This window comes from Rhamphochromis sp. 'chilingali' (genome assembly GCF_963969265.1).
Source record: "Rhamphochromis sp. 'chilingali' genome assembly, chromosome: 21".
NCBI classification, from domain to species: Eukaryota; Metazoa; Chordata; class Actinopteri; order Cichliformes; family Cichlidae; genus Rhamphochromis; species Rhamphochromis sp. 'chilingali'.
Window position 1 is genome coordinate 6981097 of NC_137949.1, and position 24892 is coordinate 7005988.

Consider the following 24892-nt stretch of genomic DNA (forward strand, 5'->3'; position numbering starts at 1 on the left):
TCCATGCGCACACTGCCGTTACTCAGCGCCTGCTGCAGTCTGACAGCCCTGTGACTCCGTGGCTCTGTCGCATTAAACATCATCAGCTGAGCAGACGGTCGTCGCTGCGGTAACCAGCTGCTGGCAGTCGACGTCTGGGCTCTCTGTCCGGCTGCCAGCAGCCAAGCGGTTGCTCGTTTGTGTCTGCAAGTTGTTGATGCGTTTTTAGACTAAAGTCCCGTGTCAGCAAGAGCTCCAAGGACACCCACCAAGACCCCTCGAGGTTCCCACAGGGGCCCCCAGCACTTCAATTTAGAGCATGACAGGTTGATAATATCAGCTGACAGCAGCTTATCCTACACACAAAGAAAATCCAAAAGAGGAAAAAGAAAAAAAAAAATCCATTCTGGGAGGACACTGGAGTCAAAGTGAATACTGATTTTCCCATTTGGAACAACTCTCACACCACCTCGGATGAAGAGAGCATGCTCAAATGTACTAGAAACACTCTGCTTTCAGAAAGGTGAGCTTTTACGTCACTTGGTTAAGTGACAGAAAATGTGCAGCTCCTCAAAGCTTTACAGCACATGATGGTGACTTTAAATTCACTGTTAAGACTGTTTTGGCTCACCATTGCTGCTCTCTCAGTGGTGTTTTCACCACAACACTCAGCTGTTTTCACAGAAAACACTAAAACAAAAATCTTGCTGGGTACTACCAAAAAAGGCATAACACCAAAACAGTAAGCACACACAAAAACTAGAAGTTGGGGTGCTTTCACAGCTGTGGCGTTTAGTCTTTTTAATCCCAGCTGTGGTTCTTTCTTCCACCCCGACACATCTGGCCAATAAGGGGACTGAACATCCTCACGTGGTTTGTAGTGATGCCGTTTGGTTTAATTGGATTTTTCTCTGTGTGAAAACAAACCAAGCTACAAAACAAAAGCTACAAGTTTACAAACTCACCAACTGATTCGGACCAGAATAAACGAACTACAAGTGAAAAAACGCCTTTAAAATACTAGCAAATTTAGCAGCTGAAGAGTCAGGCTTCCCCTCACCCACAGCTGATGGCAGCCCCTCCCTGAGCCTGCTTCTGCTTGAAGTTTCTTGCTGTTAAAACTTTATTTGCCTCAATACATTTTTATGTAAAATGACCTTTTAAAACACTTCTAACCCAACATTAGCTGGGATAGCTCCAGCCCCCTCCCACAACCTCATATTGGATAGATGAGGATTTTCAACTAAATAAAAGCAGCTTCCGTACAGAAATAACCGTCACTTACACCAAGCCTGACAACACACAATCACATGAGCATGCATGTGCTGGTCTAAATGACAAGCTGAGGTTGAGTCACACGATGTGGTACGACATATCATAGATGGATACAAGTGATTGATAAAAACCCACACTGGAGTCTGCAAACAGAGCCTCACAGTTTTCCCTTAAAAGGCAAAAACTCCATAAGAGACTTGTTCTAAATGACAGTTTATTATTATTCACAACTTTTACAAACTTAAAGCTTTATCACGTAAAAAGCTTGACCACACACACTGCTTATTGGGACTATCTTTTGGGGTTTACAGTGTTCTTGTGAACTCTCCTGGTACATAACCCTGCTGAGTGCTGGGTGTAATGAACAAACACTATAATAGTTTCATACTGTTATAGATCGAAAGCAAGCTGCTGCTGTGGCTCAAAGCTGCACTTCCGAGAGGAGGGCTTTGAGCAAACAGCATAAAATGATTCAAAGTAAACCTCCTCTGAAAATATAAAGACTTTAATCACTCGAGTGAAGTCAAAGACACCAACGTGTTGCAACGGAGCTGCTTTCAGAGGAGAAGTTTACACTCGACATGAAATAAGATTAAATGAATTATTGATGCCCGTGCAAAAGACCTAAAGTCGTCTCCTCCTTCATTTATTGCCCAAGCTGCATTTTGCATGAACACACAAAAACGCAACCTCGGATCACGTGTTGAAGGGTGATCCCGACACTAAAGAAGCAAATGAAGAAAACAAAGTTTGCAGTATGCAGCAATACCACGTGCAATGTAAATACAAACAGAATGCATTGACTTGCAAATCTCAAACCTATATTTCATAAACAATAGAGCATACAGATGTTTCAACAACTATTTAAAGCGCCTCCGTACTATCACAGATGCAGGCTTTTGAACTGAGGGCTGATTTCAATTCAGCTTCCATTTTCCTCAGTCGTGAACTTTGGCCCAGAGAAGGCAGCGTGTGCACATGTGGCCTCTTCGCTGCATGACAGAACTTCAATCTGCATTTATGGTTGGCACGGGGATTTGTGTTTGAGTTCTTGAGACAATCCGCTCATTTGCATGAGAGAATTATGCGTGTTATTAAAGCAGTCCCACAAGCACACAACATCCAATCCATCTAATACACAGATTTCTCCAGCATCTCTCAGTCTTTGCATGATATTATGAGACATGACAATTTTACACTAAGGAACATTATTTTGAAATTGCTCTACTATTTGTAAATGTGTGAATGTGGAGGTCCTCTGTCTCTGTAAGATGCTATTTTTATGTCCAGTCATGTTACTGATTTGCTGCCAGCGCACAATGCTCCAGCTCTTTCTTTGGAGTGCCTACGTTTTCAGCTTTTTGTTGTTAAGTAGTAAAGTCTCAGTTTTCTGTGTTCTATTGTAAAATTAAATGTGTGTTTATGAGATCTGCAAACAAACCATTATGTTTTTATTTATATTTCACACAGCATCGCAACTGCTTTTGACTTGAGGTTACACCATGCACCTTAAACTCCCGTAGGCTTTTAAGGTGGAGTGTGGTGCCATCTAATGGCCACTCACCTCTCTGCAGCGTCTGAGCTCGGGATGCCTTGCCCATCCCTGAGAAGTGCCCGTCACCAAAGGATGGATGTCTGGCTCCATCTGAAGGACAGAAGATGCACAGAAACAGATTTTCAGCAAAACACTCAAAAAGTGTTTCTCTCTTCTTTTTTCTTTATTTAGTTATTTAGAAACAAGAACTTTGCCGTTATTCCTGGAAATAGATGGCCAAATTTCCTGTCTTAGCATTATCATCTTCATTGTTTGATATTTAAAAATGTATACAATGTCCCACCAAGCACAGAGTTTACTCAGACATTTCATTAACTAACATGAAAAAATAAAGCAGAAAGCTTCCATGTTTCACAGTCACACACAAAGGCAGAAAACCACAATCATCTATAATCAAAACAGCTTTTGCAGTCCATTTTTAGCTCGCTGCTGCAGCTTTAAAACAAAAAGTAAATCCTACAGTTTCATTTCTTTACACTTAAGAAGCCATCGCCAGATCCTCCTATAACCAGGGCCATCACAGGTGACCCTCTGCACCCGCCCGCCGCCTGTTTGACCCGCTGCCCTCTGGTCAGCGCCTCAGGTCAATCAGGTCCCACACCTCGACACTCACAAACAGCTTGTCCCCCCAACCAAAAGTAAACACTCCGTTATAGCTTATTTTACTCCAGTGTAACCATATTTTACAAATTAAACATCACATTGTATTAAATAAGACACAAACCCAGCAATTAAGACCATAAGCTCATTGGGAAAGTTTACTGAGGACATACAGAGTGAGAGTGAACAGTAAGGCTCTTTCTCACACTTTCATTTGACCAAATCTCTTGTGGAAACCACAGAGATCGCCATCTACTGGCCATGAAAAAGAATGTAGGTTCTGATGCCACTTTTCAGACCTTGGTAGCAAAGTCCATCTTTTTTTATGCAGTCTATGCTTCTTTGATGTCAGCAGTTGAATTTGTCCAGTTTTCTTGTAGTCAGACTGTGTAAACAGTAAAATCATTAGACACAAACCCAAAGCCATCAGTATTTTATTTATACCAGCAGTGGAGCATTTTGATCCACATGATCACCTTCAGCCACAAGCAGCATTTAGAACAGAGATTTCATTTGGCACTAATTGCACACTCTTTGTTACTCTTTAGTCCAAAGTGACAATGCTGCAGATTAGAGCTTTTAGAGTGCATTTTGGTCTGACATTGTTCCATTATAAATGTTATCATGTTTCTTTTTAGCCAAATCAGGCAATTCTGCCTCCTGGTAGCTAGCAGGAGGCAGAATTGCAAATATACAGGACAGCGACGAGCACCTGGGTATCCCACAGGCCCATGGCAACCATAATAACGATGCACAAAAGTCAGCCACAGCCAGTTTCTATGCAACTTTCCTATGCTCATTCGGGGGGTTTCCCCCCATGCTTCCCCATTTAGAAAAAATGTTTTTTGTTTCTAAAGCTAAAACTCTTTTATGAGAACTGAGTGTAATTCGTCTAAACAACTCTTATAGTGGTGTCAACTATGCATCTTGGGACGAGAACCAGCACACCAAAGCTTCCAGTCCAGCCCTCTATACAACTTTGCAAAATAGATGCAGTTAAGTCTCAAATTTCTCTCCATCACTGCAGCTGTCACATTTTACAGTTGTTTTTTTTAACCAACGAAGCCAATACATACCTGAAGTAATTACATTTTTATTGTTAATATTCCATGAAATAACAGAAAAGTTCCAGTTTTTCACTCATTTATAAGAGAATTGTTTATTTACTTTTTATTGACAACAGGTGCACAGTAAAGTTCGGGTGAAAGGTGAGTGCTGACTAGGCTGCGCCCTGCTTTAGCTTTGTTAAATCGAGTAACTGAACTGAACATCGTGAGCATGTGTGTGCTGTTGGTGCCTTGGAGCTCTAAATCACTGTCTGGTTGAACCGATCACAACTTTCAGACATGTGTACAGCATGTGAGGAGGTGTCTAATCTTTGCGCCCAATCTGTAAGCAAATGATGACTCTGGGCACTTTTTCTTTTTGAGCTTGCATTTACTTTACATGGCTGTGTCTTTTGTCCCACCTCCTTCCCCTCAACCCCAACAGTCTTGGCAGATGGCTGCCCCTCCCTGAGCCTGGCTCTATCACACATTTCTTCCAGTTAAAAGAGAGTTTTTGCTTCCCACTGCAGCCAAGTGTTTGCTCATACAGGGTCATCTGATTGTTGGGGGTTTCTCTTGATTATTGTAGCCTCTTTACCTTACAATATAAAAGCACCTTGAGGCCCTTTAAGAGCGCAGTTCTTCTTTCTGATTGGCTGACGCTGGTAAACAAAGCTTATAGTAGTGAGAAGGCTGAGCTTTCAGCTCTCGGGAATTATTTGCACACATTTTGACTTATGTACAGTGGATATATAATTCGAGTACACATGTACACAATAGAAAACCCTATTTTCATGCAAACTGTCCAGTCAGTGAGTCCACTAGTCTGTCCTTCATGTATTGGTTCAGCTCAAACCCACACAGGAAAGAAATCCACAGTAGATCTAGAGAAACAGCAGAGCAACAGGCAGCAAATGTCCTGTCTTTCTCACCTTCTGCAGAGACAAACTGTCCAACAGCCAGCGACCCTCCACCTCCCGTCTCCACAAACTCCACTTCAGACACAATGATGTTGTCCTCCAGCACAGAGCCGCAGCCCATGCATACCGCATCGCCGCGTGCATGGTCGACATCAATGTCCGAACTGCCACAGTTCTTACACACCTTGGAGCTCATGGTGTCGTTCCTCAAGTCTCAAAGCCTGATGGGAAAAGATAAGGCCAGTAAATACAGGAAGTAGCTTAAGTACATAACTGGCTCCCTACATAGAAAGAGGAAAGGAGCCACCTTGTGTCTCTGTAGTCGGTATGCGTTTCATTGTGGTCCACTGACATCTTTTGTTTTTTGTACCTTTGATTATACATGTGTGCAGTTATGCTGCCTCTCTTTTTGGGCAGTTTGCAAAATTTTATAATCACTTTGGGTCTTTGGATTTACATTCTGTTAAGAAATGTTACCAGTTATGTCACAGGGACCATGTGATTAGCACTGTCTACTGTAGTGTAATAGGGATCTGGACGAGCATGTAACAAACTAGCTGTGTTTAGGCACTTCCAGGATGAGGTTTGCTTTCTTAAAATCACCACGTATAATAACTGACGAGTCCAAGTTTGTCTGCTTTGCACACAGTATCGGATCATCAAGTGTATGCATGTTTTGATGCTAAAACTTATATTATATTACACTTTCAAATTCCCGGAGCTCCTCCCTGTTCAGTAATCCAAGCATGAGGTCAGCAGGGCGCAACACAACACAGGTGGTCTCTAACTTGTGGCCCCCTGGGAGGGTAATCCCTCGAATACCGGAGGCTATTGCATGTAAAAGAGAATTGTACCCCGCCGTATCAGTACTTTTACTCGGATTACAGAGGTCTATAGGGTAGTGCTTCTCCCACTGGCAGTCCATCTTGTTGGTTTCATGATGCAGCCTCCTGCAGCGGTTGTGAACAACTTGCTCGCGGCTCTCCTCCCATTAGCCGGCCAGCTACGTGGCACTGGTCAGCAGCCGCCGGCTAACTCGGGTTTTTCTAACTTTTCTTGCCTAAAAGCGAGACCTATTCAATGCACAAGCTGACTCACTAGTCCCTGAATTGTCTCGCCTCTTTGTGTCCTTTTGATTAGATTAATTGATACTGTTGTTAGCCGAATGAGCAGCACACTGTTCACATGGGGCTGTTAACAACAAGGAACGAGAAGCTAGCCCAGCGCTGCTACCGGCAAACTCGCTGCAACGATCACTCATGCTAATACCAACACGAAGTCATGCGTATCCGAAATAAAGAAGCGTCACGAAAGGCTACACAAACACACACATATAATGTGTGCTGACAGCATTCATACCTCTAGTCTGGTGAAGTCAGCGGCAGCATGCAGCCACGAGTCAGCCTCCTCGGCTCTAGTGTTTTCGACAGACGCTGATTTGAAAGTATTTCTCATTGACTGTGGTGCTTCACTGTTTGTAACTGTAGTCTCTGGAGAGCAAACAGAAGCGTGACAACAAACAGATATTTCAGAAATGCTGTTAATGCTGGAACAATCCTTAACACAACACACCCGACGTGAAAACATGTGCGTTTGATGCCCAGGGAACTCGGGCGAGACCAACTCTGCCGTGAGGGGTGTTACTATGTCAACATTATGGTAAATGGTAAATGGCCTGTATTTATATAGCGCTTAACATTATATTTATTTCAAATCATGGTCGCGCAGAGGATTAAGTTTTAGAACCTTTTTGATATTCATTTTGAGTGAACTATATGTTGTGTGACGAAAGATTATCAGTAATTGAAATATATTTCATACAAAAAGTTTATACCATAGATATGATCACCGAGGTTATTTGTATTATGGTACGTCCCCTGTCGCCGGTTTCCAAACTAACAGGAAATATAATAAAATAAAAGTGTCCCATATCCGTTTCGTTTTTCCTTCATGTGTTTTTTTTTTCACATCAAACTTTTCTGTTGCATTTGGGCGTACTTAAAAATCTTAAACCCACAATTAGGCTAAACAATAGCAACAGCCTATGTGTATTTAAAAAAAGAGCAATAAGCTAAATTTATTGTTATATAGGGTGGATAGAATATTTTCATTATCCAATGAGCAATCGAAAAGTTTAAATTAGTGTAAATTAAAGTTTATAGACTAGACTGGAACCAGAACGAGAGAATTTTTAACAATACAAATATTAAGATTTGGTAATAGATGTGAACGTAAATCTCAATATGAAAATGTGAAAATGAATAAATATATAAATATGACAAAATGTGGTCATTAAAAAAATATAAGAAACATTTCATTAGGTGTTAGGGGTTCGTATTTTCTTTAACCCACGTAATTAAACATTTTAGTTACATAAAACATGTGAATTTTTATTTTATGTACTGTATACTGTAATAAATAAGTATTTAGTCCAACAAGTATAACATCCAGAAAGCTACACAACATGAGGTGGTTCATGTCTAACCTCAGTTTCTGACAGTATTCATCCTTGCTGAGGCTCCACTGGACCACAGCTGTGCACATACAGATGTACTGTATCTGTAAACTTCAATAATGTGGTCAGGATATTCTCTGAATGTTCCAAGAACCAGTAAACACAAAATATAAAAAGTTTGAATTGTCCCTCATCTTCCAAGGTGGAGTGGCACATTCCCTCTTGACATCTGATTTCCCTGCAACCATGACCGTTTCCTTTTGGCTGGTTAAACCCTTAACATTGCTACATGGATATGAATGCACAATGTAAGGAACATACAAGCAGGACTAAGTAGATACAATTTTCATATGAAAAACATTGGGCCTCACTCAGTATGTGTATGGAAACATTCTTATCTCGTGTAAAAAACAAAACAAAAAAACAAATGCACACACAAAAATACAGAAAACCTGTACAAATTTAGTTTTTGTGTTTGTTAGTGGATCTGAATCATCCATATACTGCCATGCCTCTACTTCTCTTTGATTTGGTTCACATTGTTGAAATGTTTCTGTTCATAGTTTTTGAACAGAACTTCTACGTGCATACATTGATGTGAAAAAGTGTTTCAGATCATTAAACAAATTTAAATATTAGACAAAGATAAAAAAAAAAAAAAAAGTAAACACAAAATGCAGTTTCTCAATCAAAGTGTTTATTATTTATGTTAAGGTGCGTGGTGAGAATGGGGCCCAAATGCAGGACTTTCCAATCCTGCAGGATTGTGCTGGTGGTCCAGGTGTGACAGGAAAACAACTCCAACACTCGACATTTACAAACACTTCGCTCCTGTGACACACAAGACAAGGTACAGAGATCAGAGCGGTGAACTCAGAGAAACACACGTACAGACTATTTCCACTCAGAGCTGGGACTTCACTTACTTGGTAACTCAACAATCCAGCGTTGACTGAAGCTCAGTCAAACAGTTAAGTAGTGGCCAATCTAGACGGCAGACAGGTGTGGCGGCTTCAACACGGGAAACACCTTCCGGCCTGATGGCGCCCATAAACTGGCACGCTAGAATACACACACACACACTTAAAGGAAGAAGCAGGGGACTGGGAGGGGAGCCAAAACAAAACATAAACAAACATACATACAGGCAGGTCGAACATAGGAGACTCCCAGACCATCACAATTTAGCAGGGAAAACTCAAACCTACATCATATTTAGAGAAAATAAAGTAAAATGAATATTTTAGAGAGAGGGACTGAGAGAGACACAGAGAGAGAGAAATAAAACCCTTTTGCAGCACTTATGTCACAGTAAGGCAGATATAAAAGGTACAAGACCAGTTCTAGGTTTGCAGCTAAGAAGGTCACACTTAACCCTCCACAGTTCAAGATAGTTTTAGTTAACCAAACTTTGTTCCAAATTACAAACCTAGATTATTCTTTAAGATTTACTTCTTAATTTAGGAATCAGATTTAATCTAAAACCTTCAGTTTCAGATTCTACTTATTTAAGAGAATCAAAGAGTCTAAGACCGATCTGTTCTGTGCAGGGCTGATAAAGCCAACGTAGTGCTATGAGCTCATTTAACTTTAATCCCTCTGAGCAGTTTGTGTCTTTCCTTGCATGAGAAAAAAAACTCTTATCAAAACTCAATTTGGTGCATTGAGCCTTTAACACAGAGTTCCTATAGAAATTTAGTTTGACTCAAAACAAGAAAATAACATCAGCATATAAAATCACTCAATAGTCAGGGAGGATAAATCACAGGTTCTGACTCCAGCTTATTGGTCAGAAGAACAATCTGTCACCTATAAAATTCCATTTCTCCTCGTTATAGTTGTTTCTACTTTCAGATCAAAAATGCAGATGAAGAGAAAAGATGGGTTTTAGCTGTTAAAATGAAGTCGATTTGATTTAGTTATTAAATATAAATCAAACCAAAAGCAATAATGTATTCAATACAGTTAATATCTGAATGGGCCCTGGGGCACTTTGTAGTGGAAAAGTTGGGGCCTGAGGTCAAAAGAAGGTTAAGAACCCCTGCTTTAAACCACTGCATCTGACGCGTTGCATTGCACTGGACGCAGCTGCTCAGCCATGGAAACTCGGTCCTTGAAGCACTCTGTTCTTGATCTGTTATTTGCCTCAGCTTATGCTATAACCTCGTCGTGTGATTTTATAAGACCTACCGCTTCTTGGCTGTTGCTGTCATTCCCATTTGCTTCTACCACTCACAGTTGAGTTTGGAATATTTAGTAGGTAAGACATTTCATGACTGGACTTGTTGCACAGATGGTCAACCTATCATGGTACCAAGCTGGAATTCACTGAGCTCCCATTCTTTCACAAATGTTTGTAGAAGTCTGCATGCCTAGGTGCTTGGTTTTATACACCTGTGGCCATGGAAGTGATTGGAACACCTGAATTCAATGTTTCAGATGGGTGAGCGAATACTTCTGGCAATGCAGCATTAACGGAGGAAAAATAATAATCCCAGTATCTACCTCCAGGGATTAAGCAGGTAAACCAAACGTATGAATTTTACGAAGATTGGAAACTATTTTGAATGTTGGGTCAATGTAGAATGATGGCCTTGAAATCTTCTACCAGGTCAGCATTTCTTCGCCTCATACAGGAATCCCATTTTCAAATAACAACAGCACAGCAGATTTAAAAACACTGGACTTTATTAAAAGAAAAATCCATCGAAGGGATGCAGTTTAGCATTTTGAGCAAAATAAAAGATTTGATAGGGAAAAAGTGGCCATAAAGTGCAGATACAAACACTGGCTGACTTGGTGATTTTAAATGTAGTGCGAACTTAAAATAAAATCATTACATTTTAAAAGAAAGAGCTGCACACTGAGCCAACGATACAAAAGTCTGTAGATGTGCATCTGTTTTCAACTGATTAAACTTGAACCAATTAGTTTCAGTTCAGAGTGTTACTGAGATTTAAAAAAAATAAAATAAAATTAACACAGGAGTAAAAATAATATCCCATTAGTGTGCAACATGCGGTACTGGGGGGGGGGAAATGCATGACTAAAGATCATTTTTGTTGTAGACTGTGCAGTCATTAACACCCGTTTTCATCACCAGCAACTGTTGAATGGGAAAACTTTACACCCTGTCAATGTACAACAATACTTCAAAGCAGGAACACACAAATGTCTCAAACAAACACTTCACTATCGTCTCTTCGAAGAACATGAAACCAAATAACAGCAACATTAATTCTCAGGTGAGTATAAAAATAACCTTTGTCACAAAGGGGTGTGTGTTGGGGTGGAGAACATTTTTTTTCACTGCGATTTTCACAAGCGGTAAAGTGGGGGGGGGGGGAGTCAGACATTTCACCAAATGTTAGCCCGTTCTGTGCTCTATTAAACCATTAATTTCTTTCCTCAAGCTTGGGGAAAAAGGAAGACACGCAGATGCCTGTAAAACTGCACCAAACTGTACTACAACATTAACAGCTGACGAGCTGCTGTGCGTTTAACGGACACGTTAACTCAGATGTAGAATGAAGTACACAGTTTATTTAAAAAAAGAGAACCTAAAAGTTAATTTTACTGACTATTTCCAGGGTTTTCCTCCTGACAGGAAGTTCATTTATTTGCCATCCAGTATATACGCCGCCTACAGTATGACGACCTGTTATTATTATATGCTCAAAGTTTGACAGTAAGTATCTGCCGCTGTGCTGAAGACCATGACATACACCTGAAAATGTGACTTTGTGTCACAATGCTCACGCTTATTACTTAATAAATGTTTTTAAGACAATGATTTTTATACAGCTTCATCCAAAGTTCCCCAAACTACCCCCATTTTAAACTGTTTTAACAGTAAAAACTGGGCTTCTATGAACACTAAAGCCACATACTAAACAGCCTTTAGTTTCACCTTCTTTCAGTTTCTTCTTCTTTAAAAATAGAGTACTTTAGCATATAAATTTGTCTGCAAAGCAAATGAAAATTATAGTTTTCTTGTGCTCAACACTTTAACCATCATGTCTTTGATTAGAATAACTAAGTAACAACCTGCTAACTGAAAGACCCGTCAATTCAACATGGCTGATGGATAGCTGAGATCTGACATCCTGTTTGTTGGTCTGCACAATAATGACAAAAATAAAGATTAAAAAAATGTTTGGGGGCTTTAGAGTAATGGCAAAAAGGAATATACAAGTATTACAAAAACTAGAGTCATATGTTCAGCTTTAAAAATTATGCAAATACATACACAGCTTGTGCTAAAGTAGGAGTATTCAGCAATATATTTTGTACAAAACTTTAATGCATGAAACTATATTTAAAGCATTTATGTATTTGTGTGTATACTTCACTAGAATCAGTGAAAAGTTGAAGTTTTTAGACAAAAAGGCCTAAAGATGTACGACTGTGAATATTTGAAGCAGCTAATAACTGAAAAAGAAGATTTCACCTAAACTTTCAACATTTAAACGGAACTGTCACTGAAGGAAAAATCCACCATGTAATGTTACTTTCATATAAATTGGATGCAAGTCTGTGATGTTATTGGCATTTCAGGAACAACTGTGTTTGTTCACACCTTTTCTTATTATGAGATTACCAGAAATGCAGCACAGCTGAATCCTGAAGTGCCGGTAGCATCACAGAAAGCTGCTTTTCTGTCTGCGATAAAGGATTTCAGGGTGGATTTGTCCTTCAAACTACTTGTGATGACGCTCTGTGTGGAAGATCTGGCTACTGCGGACAGTTCAATGACCAAGTCCCTGCTTGGCTCTGTTAAGGTGACCTAGTAAACCTGCAAGGACACACTTCATCACTTCTCCTGTAGCAGCATAACAAAGTTATAATGTCACCATAATTCAACCATGGAAGGCGGTTTATAAAAAAGGTGCGATGCCTCATTTTGTGACATGTTTAATGTTTTAAAAAATTAAATTAAAATCTAATGAATTCTATAAATAATTTTAAATTGGCAAAAAAGAACAAACCTTCTTCTTCTTGTTATATTTTTTGAGTCGAAACATTAATGCTGCATGCCCTGATTTATGGATTAAAACAAAAGAGGATTAAATGAAGTCAACGTCAAATAAATTCTTTTAAAAAAAAATTAAAGTTTAAAAATAGGTCCAAGCAGCGTACTTGTGGTAAACATTATGTACAAAGTACTGGTTATAGAGGTAATAAAAGTCATTTTTCATACAAACATTTGCAAAAATTACCATGAATGGAACTGGTATCAAGAACCAATGAGGAATCGGACAGATAAGCAGAAGAGGAAGTGGCGTTAATAATATCCAAAGGGTACCAAACCCGACCGAGATGGGTACAAAACACTTGGGTGTGTGCTGCCTGGAGCTTCGCTTCTGGTCCTCACTGGTCTCGAGCTTCGTACAGCAGTTTGGCTGCCTGTTGGAAAGAACAGGCAGAGAAAAAGTTAGAGTTTCATAGTTTTGGAAATAAAAACGCTCTTGATTTCTTATTGCTTTGTCTCAACAAGCACGCTACAGACCACATTCAGCTACAGTGCTGTGTGAGACTGATGGCTTTTTTAGCCAAAAAATAAAATAAAATGTAAAAACATGTAAAATAAATAAAAGTGCAAGCTCTGGCCTGATGGGGGCGCCACTGGACAGGTTATGATACTACATCCACCTTTCCAGACTTTGCTCCACAGCACTATAATCAGCCTGAGCTGTCCTTTGTTCTGCCTTTTGATCTGTTATTTAGCACGCCACCATGTTTTTATCAAATGTTTGCAATAAGGCTGACTGACCATATTAATGAGAAGCATTTCAATGACACCATGAAACAGAAAAACATCAAGAAAACATGAAGAGGTGCTTATTCAGAGCCATATTATTCTCTGCAACCCAAAAATGTAGAAAAATGTGTAACTAATTAAACTCATAGCTGAATATTAGATGCAGAAACTTCTCTGCATGACTGACAAACCAAAACATTCAGCTTACAGTAATACATTCAAAACTTCACTTCTGATAAGCTTACATTTGAGGCGATTATCTGTGGGACTACAACTTGATGCATGAATCAAAACTCTGTTTTGATTGTTTTACTTATTATTTAGATGGTAAATGGCCTGTATTTGTATAGCGCTTTACTAGTCCTTAAGGACCCCAAAGCGCTTTAGACATTCAGTCATCCACCCATTCACACACTGGTGATGGCAAGGACCAGTGTGTGAATAAAGGACATAAAGCAGTGTCTGTTGTAGGGAGGGACTCTTTTGTGTCCCTGACCTGATTTTATGCTAGCACAATTCTTTATTTCCAGCATAATAAATCATTTTCACTCCTCTCCAACCATTTTTAGGCACTTTAAGTGGGCTGGGCAACTGTTACCTATCTGCACTGCATGGACCGTCTTAGGTGTGCTGCTTATTTTTTTACCTTGTGCATTGCAGACAACCATAATGAAGCCACCTTCTTATCATCTGCTGCCTCCATGCGGAGCTGCTGGACATCCTGAGAGCCCATCGGCTTGTAATGGAGTAGCATTCCACTGGCTCTCGACCCTCCTACACACACACACACACACACACACACACACACACACACACACACACACACACACACACACACACACACACACACACACACACACACACACACACACACACACACACACACACACACACACACACACACACACACACACACACACACACACACTTTAAAAAATGACTGAAAGACATCCTCTGTCTGTTAAGTAAACTGTATTCTTTGAGTCAAACAACAAAAAAAGCAACTTTAAAAGAGGTCATTTTAGTTTTTTTCATGCAAACATCAAGTTGTACACATAGTCTGACACACAAATTAAGTCACTACATATCCCTTTTCCCCATGAAATCACAGTTCTACTGAGCCTTGGACCCTTTCAAATGAGATTTAACATATGTCAGAAACTAGAAGAGTGTAAACTCAGGACAGAAACAGACGACGGTTTTAAAACAATATAAGGCAAACACTAATGGAAATGCACGTGACGACACTGATGATGAAATGATTTCATGCTCCAGTCAGGAAACATGCAACAGTCGAGGTTCAGTGTCCCAAAAGCATCGAACTCATCTCTCTAATGGAAATCATGTTTATGAGCATTGTAGCATTCATCAACTCATTCAGCTGAGGGGATTTTTCTATTAATGAGTGAAAACTCAAATTCTCTGGGTGCTTTCATAGTATGTTTTGGGCTGCTGTGCACCTGTTCTGTTAAGAGCTGTTAGGACACCAAGTCAAGCTATACACTTCCTATACCTCACAGGCCTTTATCAATGCATTTTTACAGTCTTTCTAATTGGCTTGCACCTTCTGCTGAAACTTTGCCCACATGATTTGTCCTTGTAATACACTTGAATCCTGACATGCCCATTGACCATTTGATGGAGCATTATGCAAAAGTTTCTTTACCATGGAAACGATCCTGTGATCATTCGCCGCTCACCAGTGTGTGGATTTGTTTTGCAGCATGAAATCAACTTGGAAGCTTTTCCTGCCCAGTTTGTAAAGAAATGATAAAGAAATAGCCCACATGTATCCCTGAAAGACCTTCAGAGTGAACCGTCTGATTATTTTGGCGACTGATGAATGACTACTCATCAACTGAATTTCTGCCAAATGAATCGGTTAATCAGGCTGCTTAGGATATTAATCATGATCAGAGTAACAAACTGAAATGTTTGGCATTTCAGTTTCCTCTGAGATGCTTCGGGGACCCAGTGATAAAAAAAAGGAACCGCAGATGTATCAGACGCTCCATTTTCAGGCAGCTTCCTTGAAAAGAAAGAAAGCTGATGTGGGAAACATGCAGAAATGCAGCGACATCGATGAGGAACTGTTGACAGACGGACACTGTAAAGCAAATGAAAGCTAACCTTCAGAGATAAAGTGACTGTCCAGTAGACTGGTGTAAGTGTGAATGTCATTCTCTGAGCCCGGAGGAAGAAGCACCGGGCGGCCAAAGCAGCAGAGAAAAGAACGTTTGTTAGTTTAGAAAAAACAGAAATTTATCAGTTAGTGACAACATCTCGAGGAGGAAACGGGAGAAAGAAACAGAGAGAAAGGTGCTCAAAAAATTAAACACACACACGCATATATATGCTTACTTGTAACACAATTTTATTTCACACACTCACCTCCTGGACTTGTCCCATCTGTCAAAATCTGCATGCTGGAGATCCGAGACAGCTCAACCTCAAAGTGGCTTTCACCATCGAGGAACAGATATCTGACGTTCAGGTCAGAGACAGACAGCTTACCAAAAACTGGTGCAAATAAAACTGTTTGTTTTTTTTAATATTAATTATAAGTATTCTCGTTATTTTATGAGCTAATGTAAGATCTGAATCTATGCTATCCACTCTTCTTTATAACAAAAACATTCAAATGCATTCCCCTTTCCCCCCCTCGAGGACAACTGTTAAAACTGAAGTACTTATTTGTTGTGTACAGATTAGAGATGGACCGATCCGATATTACGTATCGGTATCGGTCCGATACTGACCTAAATTACTGGATCAGATATCGGAGAAAAATAAAAAATGTAATCCGATCCATTAAATATCACGAAAGCACCTCACAAAACTTGCAACACGCCGTAACTCGCCTCAGAACGTTAGCACGTCGGAGCAGTATGCATCACGTGATAGAGCGGCTGTGGCATGCGGGACCTGTCGGTGGTCTGGATAGCATGTGGAGCTTCGCTAGCAACCTGGCATTTCATCTCCGACAAAGTTATCCCCGAGAGAAGTAAAGCAAGTGTGTAAGTCCATCTCTGAATGTTTGTAAAGCATTCCCACGTTAAGCTTAACGAGCGACTGCCTCTCGCTCTCCGGCTGCTACTTCAATCGTGAAACTGCTTAATGATCAGCTGATCGGCTTTTCTGTCGCGAGTCCGTCTGTCTTGTTTGTTTTTGGCCCACTTTGCACCAGAAAGAGCAAACCAGCGGCTGAACAACAGCAGCAAGTTTAAGCTTGATAAGCTGTTGTTAGAATTTATTTAATATTACTTTCTACACCAGGATCTTTTTCTACGTAGCTGACGCTGGTAACTGTGCAGGGGCGGATCTAGCAAAGTTTAGCCAGGGGGGCCGATAGGGCATTAACTGGGAAAAGGGGGCACAAAGACATACTTTTCTTTCTTATTCTCATTTAAAATGTTGAGCTTTTAATAAATAATTATTTGACACCCAAAGTTTTAATTTGATGTAAAATGAATAGAAGTCAATTACTGTATATAGTGACTATTAAGTCTAATATATATACCCTAGTAAGCTATAGTACTTTTTACTTTGGGAAGGTACCATCTGTGCAGTCTGCAATTTTGTTGAAGAAAGATGTTGAATCTATTTAATATTTCTTGAAAAATAATTGATTTCTGTGCATTTTTTTCACACTGCATCAAATTAAGGTTGATTACGTCGATTAAGCATCATGAGGTGGAGCGTGAGGGGTGGTTCCCTATTTTTTATTTATTTATTTTTGTTGTTGCTGGGAGTTGGAACCCTATTAGTTAGGTTGCTTAATATTTACGCTAAGTACTCTTTAAAATACCAGAATAGGGAGGATGGTGTAGGTCTAAGTTTATTAGATTGATCAGTATTGCTGAACTATGAAATATTTTTTTTGTATACAGGTATAACAGAATAGCTTTAGTGTAGTTGTTGTTTTAAACTTGAGTATGAACTTGCAGACTTGCAAAATGCAGCAAGATATTTTAAAAAACAGTTTTGTTGATTAAAAAACACTATATCGGATTCATATCGGTATCGGCAGATATCCAAATTTATGATATCGGTATCGGTATCGGACATAAAAAAGTGGTATCGTGCCATCTCTAGTACAGATGTTATTTATGTTTCCTAAGACTGCAGCGGACATATTTGATCCTGTTCAGCTGGCAGCCTAATTTGCAGACGGAGACATTTCATAGAAGGGAAAAAAACAACATGGCCAGATGTGACAGGTAGCTTTTTGTAATTCAGGTAAAGTAAATATTTGGTATGTCAAGTATGTGCGGACTTAAAGAAGAGCTAACCTGTGATTGTTGGAGAGGCGACACGTCATGGTTTCAGACTTCTCCGACGTTCCCAAAGTGACAACAAAGGTGCCTCCTGTTACGGCGGACATAAACACATTTCAGACACTAACAAAGGCATCACGAGAGTGGAGAGTGAAAACCTGAGGACTGTTTCCAAGTCAGTGGCTCATTTGTCAAACAGGAGGAGAAAACAAAGTATGGCAGTGTTTGCTGCTCGAGCTCTTCATCTTTATTTCTTTCTTTCCTTCATACTGAGCCTTTGATACAAACACACACAAACTCCAAACGTGCAGCCGGCTGTTCCTCTACACTCCAGGCTGCTGATGGATTCTTGATAAGGAGCCACACTGTTGCTGTGTATTTATAGCTGCACACTGTCCCACAATCAACAGGATTACCAGGAAGGGACTGATAAGATTAATTCAGAAATTACTTTGATCATATTCCGGCTTTCTGCATGGAGTCAATGTGTCGAAGCATGATTACAGGAAAACAAAACCCAGGCAGACGCTCTGGATCTAAGCCTTTTTTAAAAGTATGAGAGTCCTCACCTCCCAGAAGCACTTTGAGCTGCTTGTCGTAAAACTCCATCTCTTTCTGGGAGACCAGGCTGCACTCGGCGCACTGCCGCACCGGATCAACAAAACACATGCGTTGCAGCGGCACTTTCTTACTGCAGCATTTATCACAGAAACACCGGCCGCACCGCCGGCAGTGGTGCTGTGGGAGACAACACAAGACAGTCTGATTGCCTGGCCGATTGTCAGGGTTAGGATGTCTGTGTTAGGCACTTCAGACGTTCTCAGGAAATCTCAAAACAATCTGGCTGAGATACAGCACCGTTTCCAACCAATCAGAACTCCTATTACACCCCCAACTGTGTGCCTGACTCACTCTCAGTCACAGTATGTCCTACAGCTTACAGTAGAGTATACAATTTAAACAAAACAAGTAGATATGATTTCATTTCTGATGAGGACACAGCACTTCTACTTTTTTATATGGAAACAAAAGACATTATCTGCAAATTACTAAACATGATAATAGGGACAACTTCTTTTATGTAACGTTAAACAACTATGGAGGATATCCTTATACTCTAAAGTTTTTAGCATAAAATGTGTTTAATGGTTTCAAATAACAGTTTCTAAACAATATAGAAGAGTCCACTTTCCTTGTTTTATTCCAGTTTGACTGCAGTCGAACACATTCGCTCCTGTATTAATTTGTACGGTAACAGATCCCACTACTAATTAATAAAGTTTATTATAACATGTATAATGGATATTGTGCAGACTTTGGAGGTACAAAGTTGTTACGTCTATTTTTTTCTATTATCAGAGCAATTTCCAGTAAATTTCCACATCACTGATTTTGGTGAGTCATGAGTTACATTAGTTCCCAAATTTTTTGGCTTGCCTACATCGAATGTTGAGACCTCTGAGGCCTGGATAACAAATAAATAGAAGCCCTTGATTTCCTGGGGGATCCACCTCTGTGCTGGTGGGTTTCTGTTGCACTCTGATTGAGTAAGTGTGTCAGTTTTGGACAGAATGTGTTTTTTAATCAGAGACTTTGAGCTGATGAAGAAACACTTCTCAACAAGAGTACAAGAGACTGAGGCAAAGCAAAACCACATCTGCTTCACTGCACTTTTAAAGAATCGGGAAGCTTAAAAATATCAAAACTGTGCTAAAACCTCAAGATAACCAAGACGTGAGGGATGCCGAGTACAGGACGTGTGTAATTCAACACCTAGAAACTGACTTCAGTCAGCAGTCTAGAGCTGGCTCTGATAATGGCAAAAGAGGCAAATATTGAAGACACTTGTAAGGGTGATTATTTTAACTCGACAGATGTAAAATGAAATGGTGGCAGGAGGCTTACAGCGTTATGTCGGTGGACACTGGCAGGAAATATCAACACACGGCTCTGACTAAATGATCCAAGAAGGAGTAACTCATCCAAGCATTCGCAACACAAACGAAAGCCTCACATTTTTTAACAAAACATTTATACTAAACGCTGGTTTGTCCACCATATGTTTGTCCAGTCTGACAGGAAGTCGAGATTTTCTGCAGAGTTCGCATTGTCAGAAACAAAACAGACCTTTCTTTTGATGAAGTCGAACTTGGTGTCGCACTGCATACATCTGGGGCACTGAAAGACGGGAAGAGTGGAAAAAACAGGACGTTACACAACATGCTGAGCTGGACAGCTTTCAGTTAAAGTACTGCTTTAAAGTTTTGCACAAGTATCAGCAGCTAGCCAAGCCACAATAGATCTGCAGCTGTATGTGTAAATAATAACGGTATAAAAATAGTATGTGTCAATGGCTCTTGTGTCTTATGGTCATTACTGACAAGTGGTAACTGTTCATTAAACCATCAAACTTATGATTTATCACTGGCAGATCAGAAGATATGGGTTTGTAATTAGTGCCAGGCTTGTTTTTAATTCCTGCTCCTCTTATTAAAGAACTGAAGGCTGAGGTCAGCAAATAGTAAATGATTAACTTTGCCAGTCTGGTCAAAGTGTCCCTGTGTGCAGCCAGAGTTTACATTTTCACAGCCAGACAGTCTTTGTGTGTCCTGCTGTAGTTTTACAGTGCAGTAAAACTACAGCCTTCGAGGCACGAAGGGCTAGCTCCTACTGCTGGTTAGCTAACCTACGTGCTGGTAGTCAAACACGCACACAACCAGAGGGGTCTCGTCACTGTGACGCGGACAAACGCTACAATTAAGTTTGCCGCTAGTTGTAGCTGTTAACTAGCTAACAAGCTCCGTTTGCTGCCAGGCTGGCCGTGACAGCCTGCAACGCCCAGTCCAGCGGCCAACTGCGATGTCCGGAGCGCCGTCAAGCTCGCCGCAGTCAGCAGGATGTAAGCCGGATGTAGAGCCGTTTCACTACAAAAAATAAAAGCCTATCACAGCGCACGACCGAAAGACTAGAGTTTGAATTTAGAGTCGAGCTGTAGTTTTTAGGTGTGATAGTATAACCCACCCAGTCACGACTTTTAAACCAAACAATTAACCAATGGCTGAGCAAAGAAACATTTAGAAATATTACAGCAACAGATAAGAAGATGTGTTGTTTTTAATAATTTAATAGACATATTTAGACCTACTATTTAGTAGGGGTGCAACGATATTCGTATCGATATTGAACCGTTCGATACAGTGCTTTCGGTTCGGTACGCATATGTATCGAACAATACAACATTTGTAATTTATTTTATCAATTTTCCTTCTGACGATGCTGTCTGTGTGGAGCGCTCAGTGAATCTGTGTTCGACTACTCCGCCTAGGCTGCACTGTCGAGCGCAGATCCAGAGCGCTCCACACAGACAGCATAGTCAGGAGGAAGAGCACAGGGCAAGCTAGCGAGACAGAAGTTAAGCTCTCCTTGCAACAGGCAAATTGACCCTCATTCAGATCTGGCGTTTGGAATTATTTTGGTTTTCATGTGACGTATGACCCTGAAGGTAAGCGAGTCATGGACTAAAGTAAAACAGTATGTTGGATGTGCCATGCAATGCTCAATTACATTGGTGTGAACTAGTGTGTTAGCGCAGTTAGCTCGTTAACGTGTTGGCCGTCTAGCCCCATGCACGGAGCGATCGGCGGTAGCTCGTTAACGGAGATTTGCCGTGTTGTGGCGCTAACGTCATTTCAACGAGATTAACCTGAAAGCACTAGTGGGAACACAACGAATATGACTGCACATTTACACCGACATCATCCTAGTGCAAAGACAAAAACAACAAGCATGCTACTAACTTTAGCCGAGTCATTTAGACAGCTGTTAGCACATGATTCTCCTTATGCTGCTGAGAATATAACCCAGAAGAAGCGGATAGTATAGCTTTTATTTTGGAAAGAGACATTTCTCTGTAATAAACTCTCTTTTCCAAAGATGAGTGATTCCTCAATCAGATACAGGGCTTGCAAAATCGCTAGCCCGACGTCCCGGAGCTAGCGATTTTTTCAGTCGGGCTACCAAAATCTATCTCTGCCCTGCCCGTCGGGCTATTGTAGGAAAAATATATGTCAATGCTTTTGCATTCTTTCAGAAATGTAGCTGGGTAATTATGTCATTGGCATCGGTGAGCCACTGTCAATATGTGACATATTGAAGTCGCGTTTGAATTTGCGCTTGTTTTTTTGCTTTCACTTTGCAATCGTGCGAACTGTGTATAGAGAGCGACAGCACTGATCTGTGAGTGATGATAATTTGTGCACCAATTCCTCTGACATCGTCTTATTAATCGTTAGCTTACTATGCAAACATGACAAGTGAAATCTCCCGCAGCAAGCTTAAACATGTGAGAGGTTGATCGCGCAGAGAATCGCTGAGCTTATGTGAGTGCGTGTGTAAAAGCATTTCAGTTCTGCTGAGCCAAATAAGACAGGTCAGGGTGAAGAAGTGACAGCCAAATAAAAGCTTACCACAAAACGGAGAAGTTATGACAAATCAGACTATAAGGCAAAAAGAAAGTGCAGCTTTATGGTTTCATGGACAAAATAATTTCTGTGGCTGCAATATGACGAGCTAAATAACCAGGGCTGCACATAAGTGGTCCGCAGGTGCGCATTCGCTGTCAAAATAAAAAACACGCACAAGGGTTAGGGTTAAATTTAAAAACTGTACTTTTGAGTTAAAATATATATTTATAATTTTAATAAATGACAAATTAAAAATGCATGAACATTTTTTTTGTATCGAAAAAATATCGAACCGTGACACCAAAGTATCGAACCGAACCGAACCGTGAATTTTGTGTATCGTTGCACCCCTAATATTTAGACCTACTGTTCTAAAAACTGACTTATTAAAGTTAACAACATTAAAGGATCGGATAGATGCATCTTAGATTATTATCATCAACTGTGCATTTATTATTTTTAAATATTTCTATTTTGAATCTGTCATTATACTGTTACTGTATTTTTCAAGATGGATAGGATCATCATATAGTGACCATCTGTACTGGATGTACTCAGAATAAATACGCAAATTAATCTGAAAAGCACTGATTGTATGAAATAACAATAAAAAACAAATTAAAAAGAAATATTTACTACGCCCACACGCTTTGATAAATATATCTGGTCCTTGAACTATCGTTCAAATAAAAGCAGCTATTTAAACACCATGTGATTATCACTGATAAGTTGAAACAGGGTCTTACATTTTAAAGGCCCAAACAATCACTATTCTAATGTAAAATGTAAACATTTGTTAATTTTGAATGTTTCCTTGTATTTTCCTTTTGAAAATAGTCCAGTGACTTTTGCTGTCAGGATTATAAAAACAAAAAACAGCGCACAAATTTTTTTTTCTCAAGTTGTACTACAATGAATAAAATACAACATCATCAAAACTACAGCTAAAGCTACCACTAGACTCTTACTTTACAATTTTATTCCCACTAGTTTAACAGAGAGGTGATTTTATTTTGGAAACTACAACCGGAAAGCCTTAGTTAAGCTTCTCGTGTTTGCACGGCTGTGATCGCTTGTCGCTGTCAAACCAAATCCGACGCTTGTCTCACCTCTTTGTCCGGGACCCACTGCGGCTCGTCCAGCGAGAAAGGACTGCTAAAGGCGCCGTTTTCCGGAACCATGCGAAGGCCGCTGGGACTACGGATGAGTTTCTTCCCGTCAGGAACTGAAGACATTTTCCTTCAGCGTGTGTTTCTCCTCTGTGTTCAGCGGAGTCTCCTTCGACCACAAAACTCTCATCTGGACACACCTTTCAGGATGATTGACAGGCTGTTTAGCGAATCAGAGCACAGATATGAGATCACGTGTTTCTCGGCAAAGTTGAGTGTTTTGGTTTCTGCAGCCCCTCCCATTAAAAATAAAGTAAACACATTAGCTGGTCATGGAAGAAGAAGTAAACATGCGGGGTTGTTAAAACTAGCACTAAATTTAGTACATGAAAGGTAGATAATGATTTGTAAAAAAAATTATAGATATGTATAGTATACTTTGGACAACCATAATTTGAGCGGACATAAAAGACGATCTGGCAGATCTAAAAAGTAAAAAACACCAACAGGTTTCTGCATAACTTGGTGAGCTGTGCTGAACAACAGTACCCGTTCCCTCATCAGTTTCTGTTCTGTTACACATTATTACTCTCTAACGATACTGTAATTAAGATGATTACCAGCTTAGCAGAAGACTACAGGTAAGCTTTGGTTACAGGAGCATTTACTTTATACAGAAGACACAGAGCACAGTAGTTTTTCAAATTAAACAACGACCTGGGCAGAGTTTACAGAGCTATTATGTGTGCTTAAAATAATTTCATGCTCCATTTAAAAACATGTGTTTTTAAGTCTTGTGATTTAGAAAAGGGACTACACTTTGGATGCACTTTGTTGTGGACTGGTGCAGGAAGATGGGGCTACATCCATTATATCACCGACATTATTTAGCTCACGCTGTGTCAATGTACAAGCGATGTGCACACTTTCCTCCCTCAGTTTATGTTTAAGTAGTCTTAAAATATATTAGTCCTTACTTGTGTTTTCACAGCAGTCCTTTCTCTAGCAGTTGTCCGTTTTTCTCCCCAAACTCCCTGTTCTTGATCACAGTTTTCAGTTACTTCACTCTGGGCAAAGTCATCTACCTAAAACAAGCCGCCATGACTCTTCTACTGATTGGCTGCCCCTTGCAAATAGAAGGTTTGAACAGCAGGTGGGTGGGGCTCCTGTGCTCACAGCGAGATATCGCTCTTATACTACACCAAGCGAAGAGGGGGGGCTGGCCTCATTATATGAACCTTTTGCTTGATGTTTAATATTAGCATCCACTATTATAACTGTATGTTACCAAATAAGGTTTCAGTTTCCTATACTGACATTTTAATATGAACTCAAAGAAATGATCAAATGATGATATAAAATTTTAAGTTGCTTGAATTTAAAGTAATTTTGAAAATAAAACCACATCTTGCACAAAGCTTAATGCCCGACTTTTAACGAAAGTGACTTGAT

At 40.1% G+C, this 24892-nt stretch overlaps 2 protein-coding genes across 4 annotated transcripts in view; both read right to left on the reverse strand.

Moving 5' to 3' along the window:
- brf1a (BRF1 general transcription factor IIIB subunit a) overlaps window positions 1-7000 on the reverse strand; it is a 135227-nt gene extending 128227 nt beyond the window's left edge. The window contains exons 1-3 of the mRNA XM_080870635.1: window positions 6735-7000; window positions 5388-5596; window positions 2819-2899 (exon numbers count right to left, since the gene is read on the reverse strand). Coding sequence (XP_080726761.1) covers window positions 2819-2899; window positions 5388-5571 — 265 coding nt within the window. The 5' untranslated portion in view covers window positions 5572-5596; window positions 6735-7000. The remainder of the gene's footprint in view (window positions 1-2818; window positions 2900-5387; window positions 5597-6734) is intronic.
- A 3862-nt stretch (window positions 7001-10862) lies between these two features.
- Window positions 10863-23674, reverse strand: zfyve21 (zinc finger, FYVE domain containing 21). 3 transcript variants are annotated; one of them, XM_080870643.1, is made up of 8 exons: window positions 23441-23666; window positions 19996-20046; window positions 18438-18606; window positions 17884-17959; window positions 15983-16074; window positions 15722-15775; window positions 14238-14365; window positions 10863-13236 (listed from the first exon to the last, which is right to left on the reverse strand). In XM_080870643.1, the coding sequence occupies exons 1-8, from the start codon at window positions 23564-23566 to the stop codon at window positions 13201-13203; spliced, it is 732 nt and encodes a 243-aa protein (XP_080726769.1). In that variant the 5' UTR covers window positions 23567-23666; the 3' UTR covers window positions 10863-13200. The 3 variants fall into 3 exon arrangements, with proteins under 3 accessions (XP_080726769.1, XP_080726770.1, XP_080726771.1); XM_080870644.1 differs by lacking the exon at window positions 15722-15775 and having other exon boundaries at window positions 23441-23653; XM_080870645.1 differs by lacking the exons at window positions 10863-13236; window positions 14238-14365 and adding an exon at window positions 14526-15620 and having other exon boundaries at window positions 23441-23674.
- Window positions 23675-24892: the final 1218 nt, after the last annotated feature.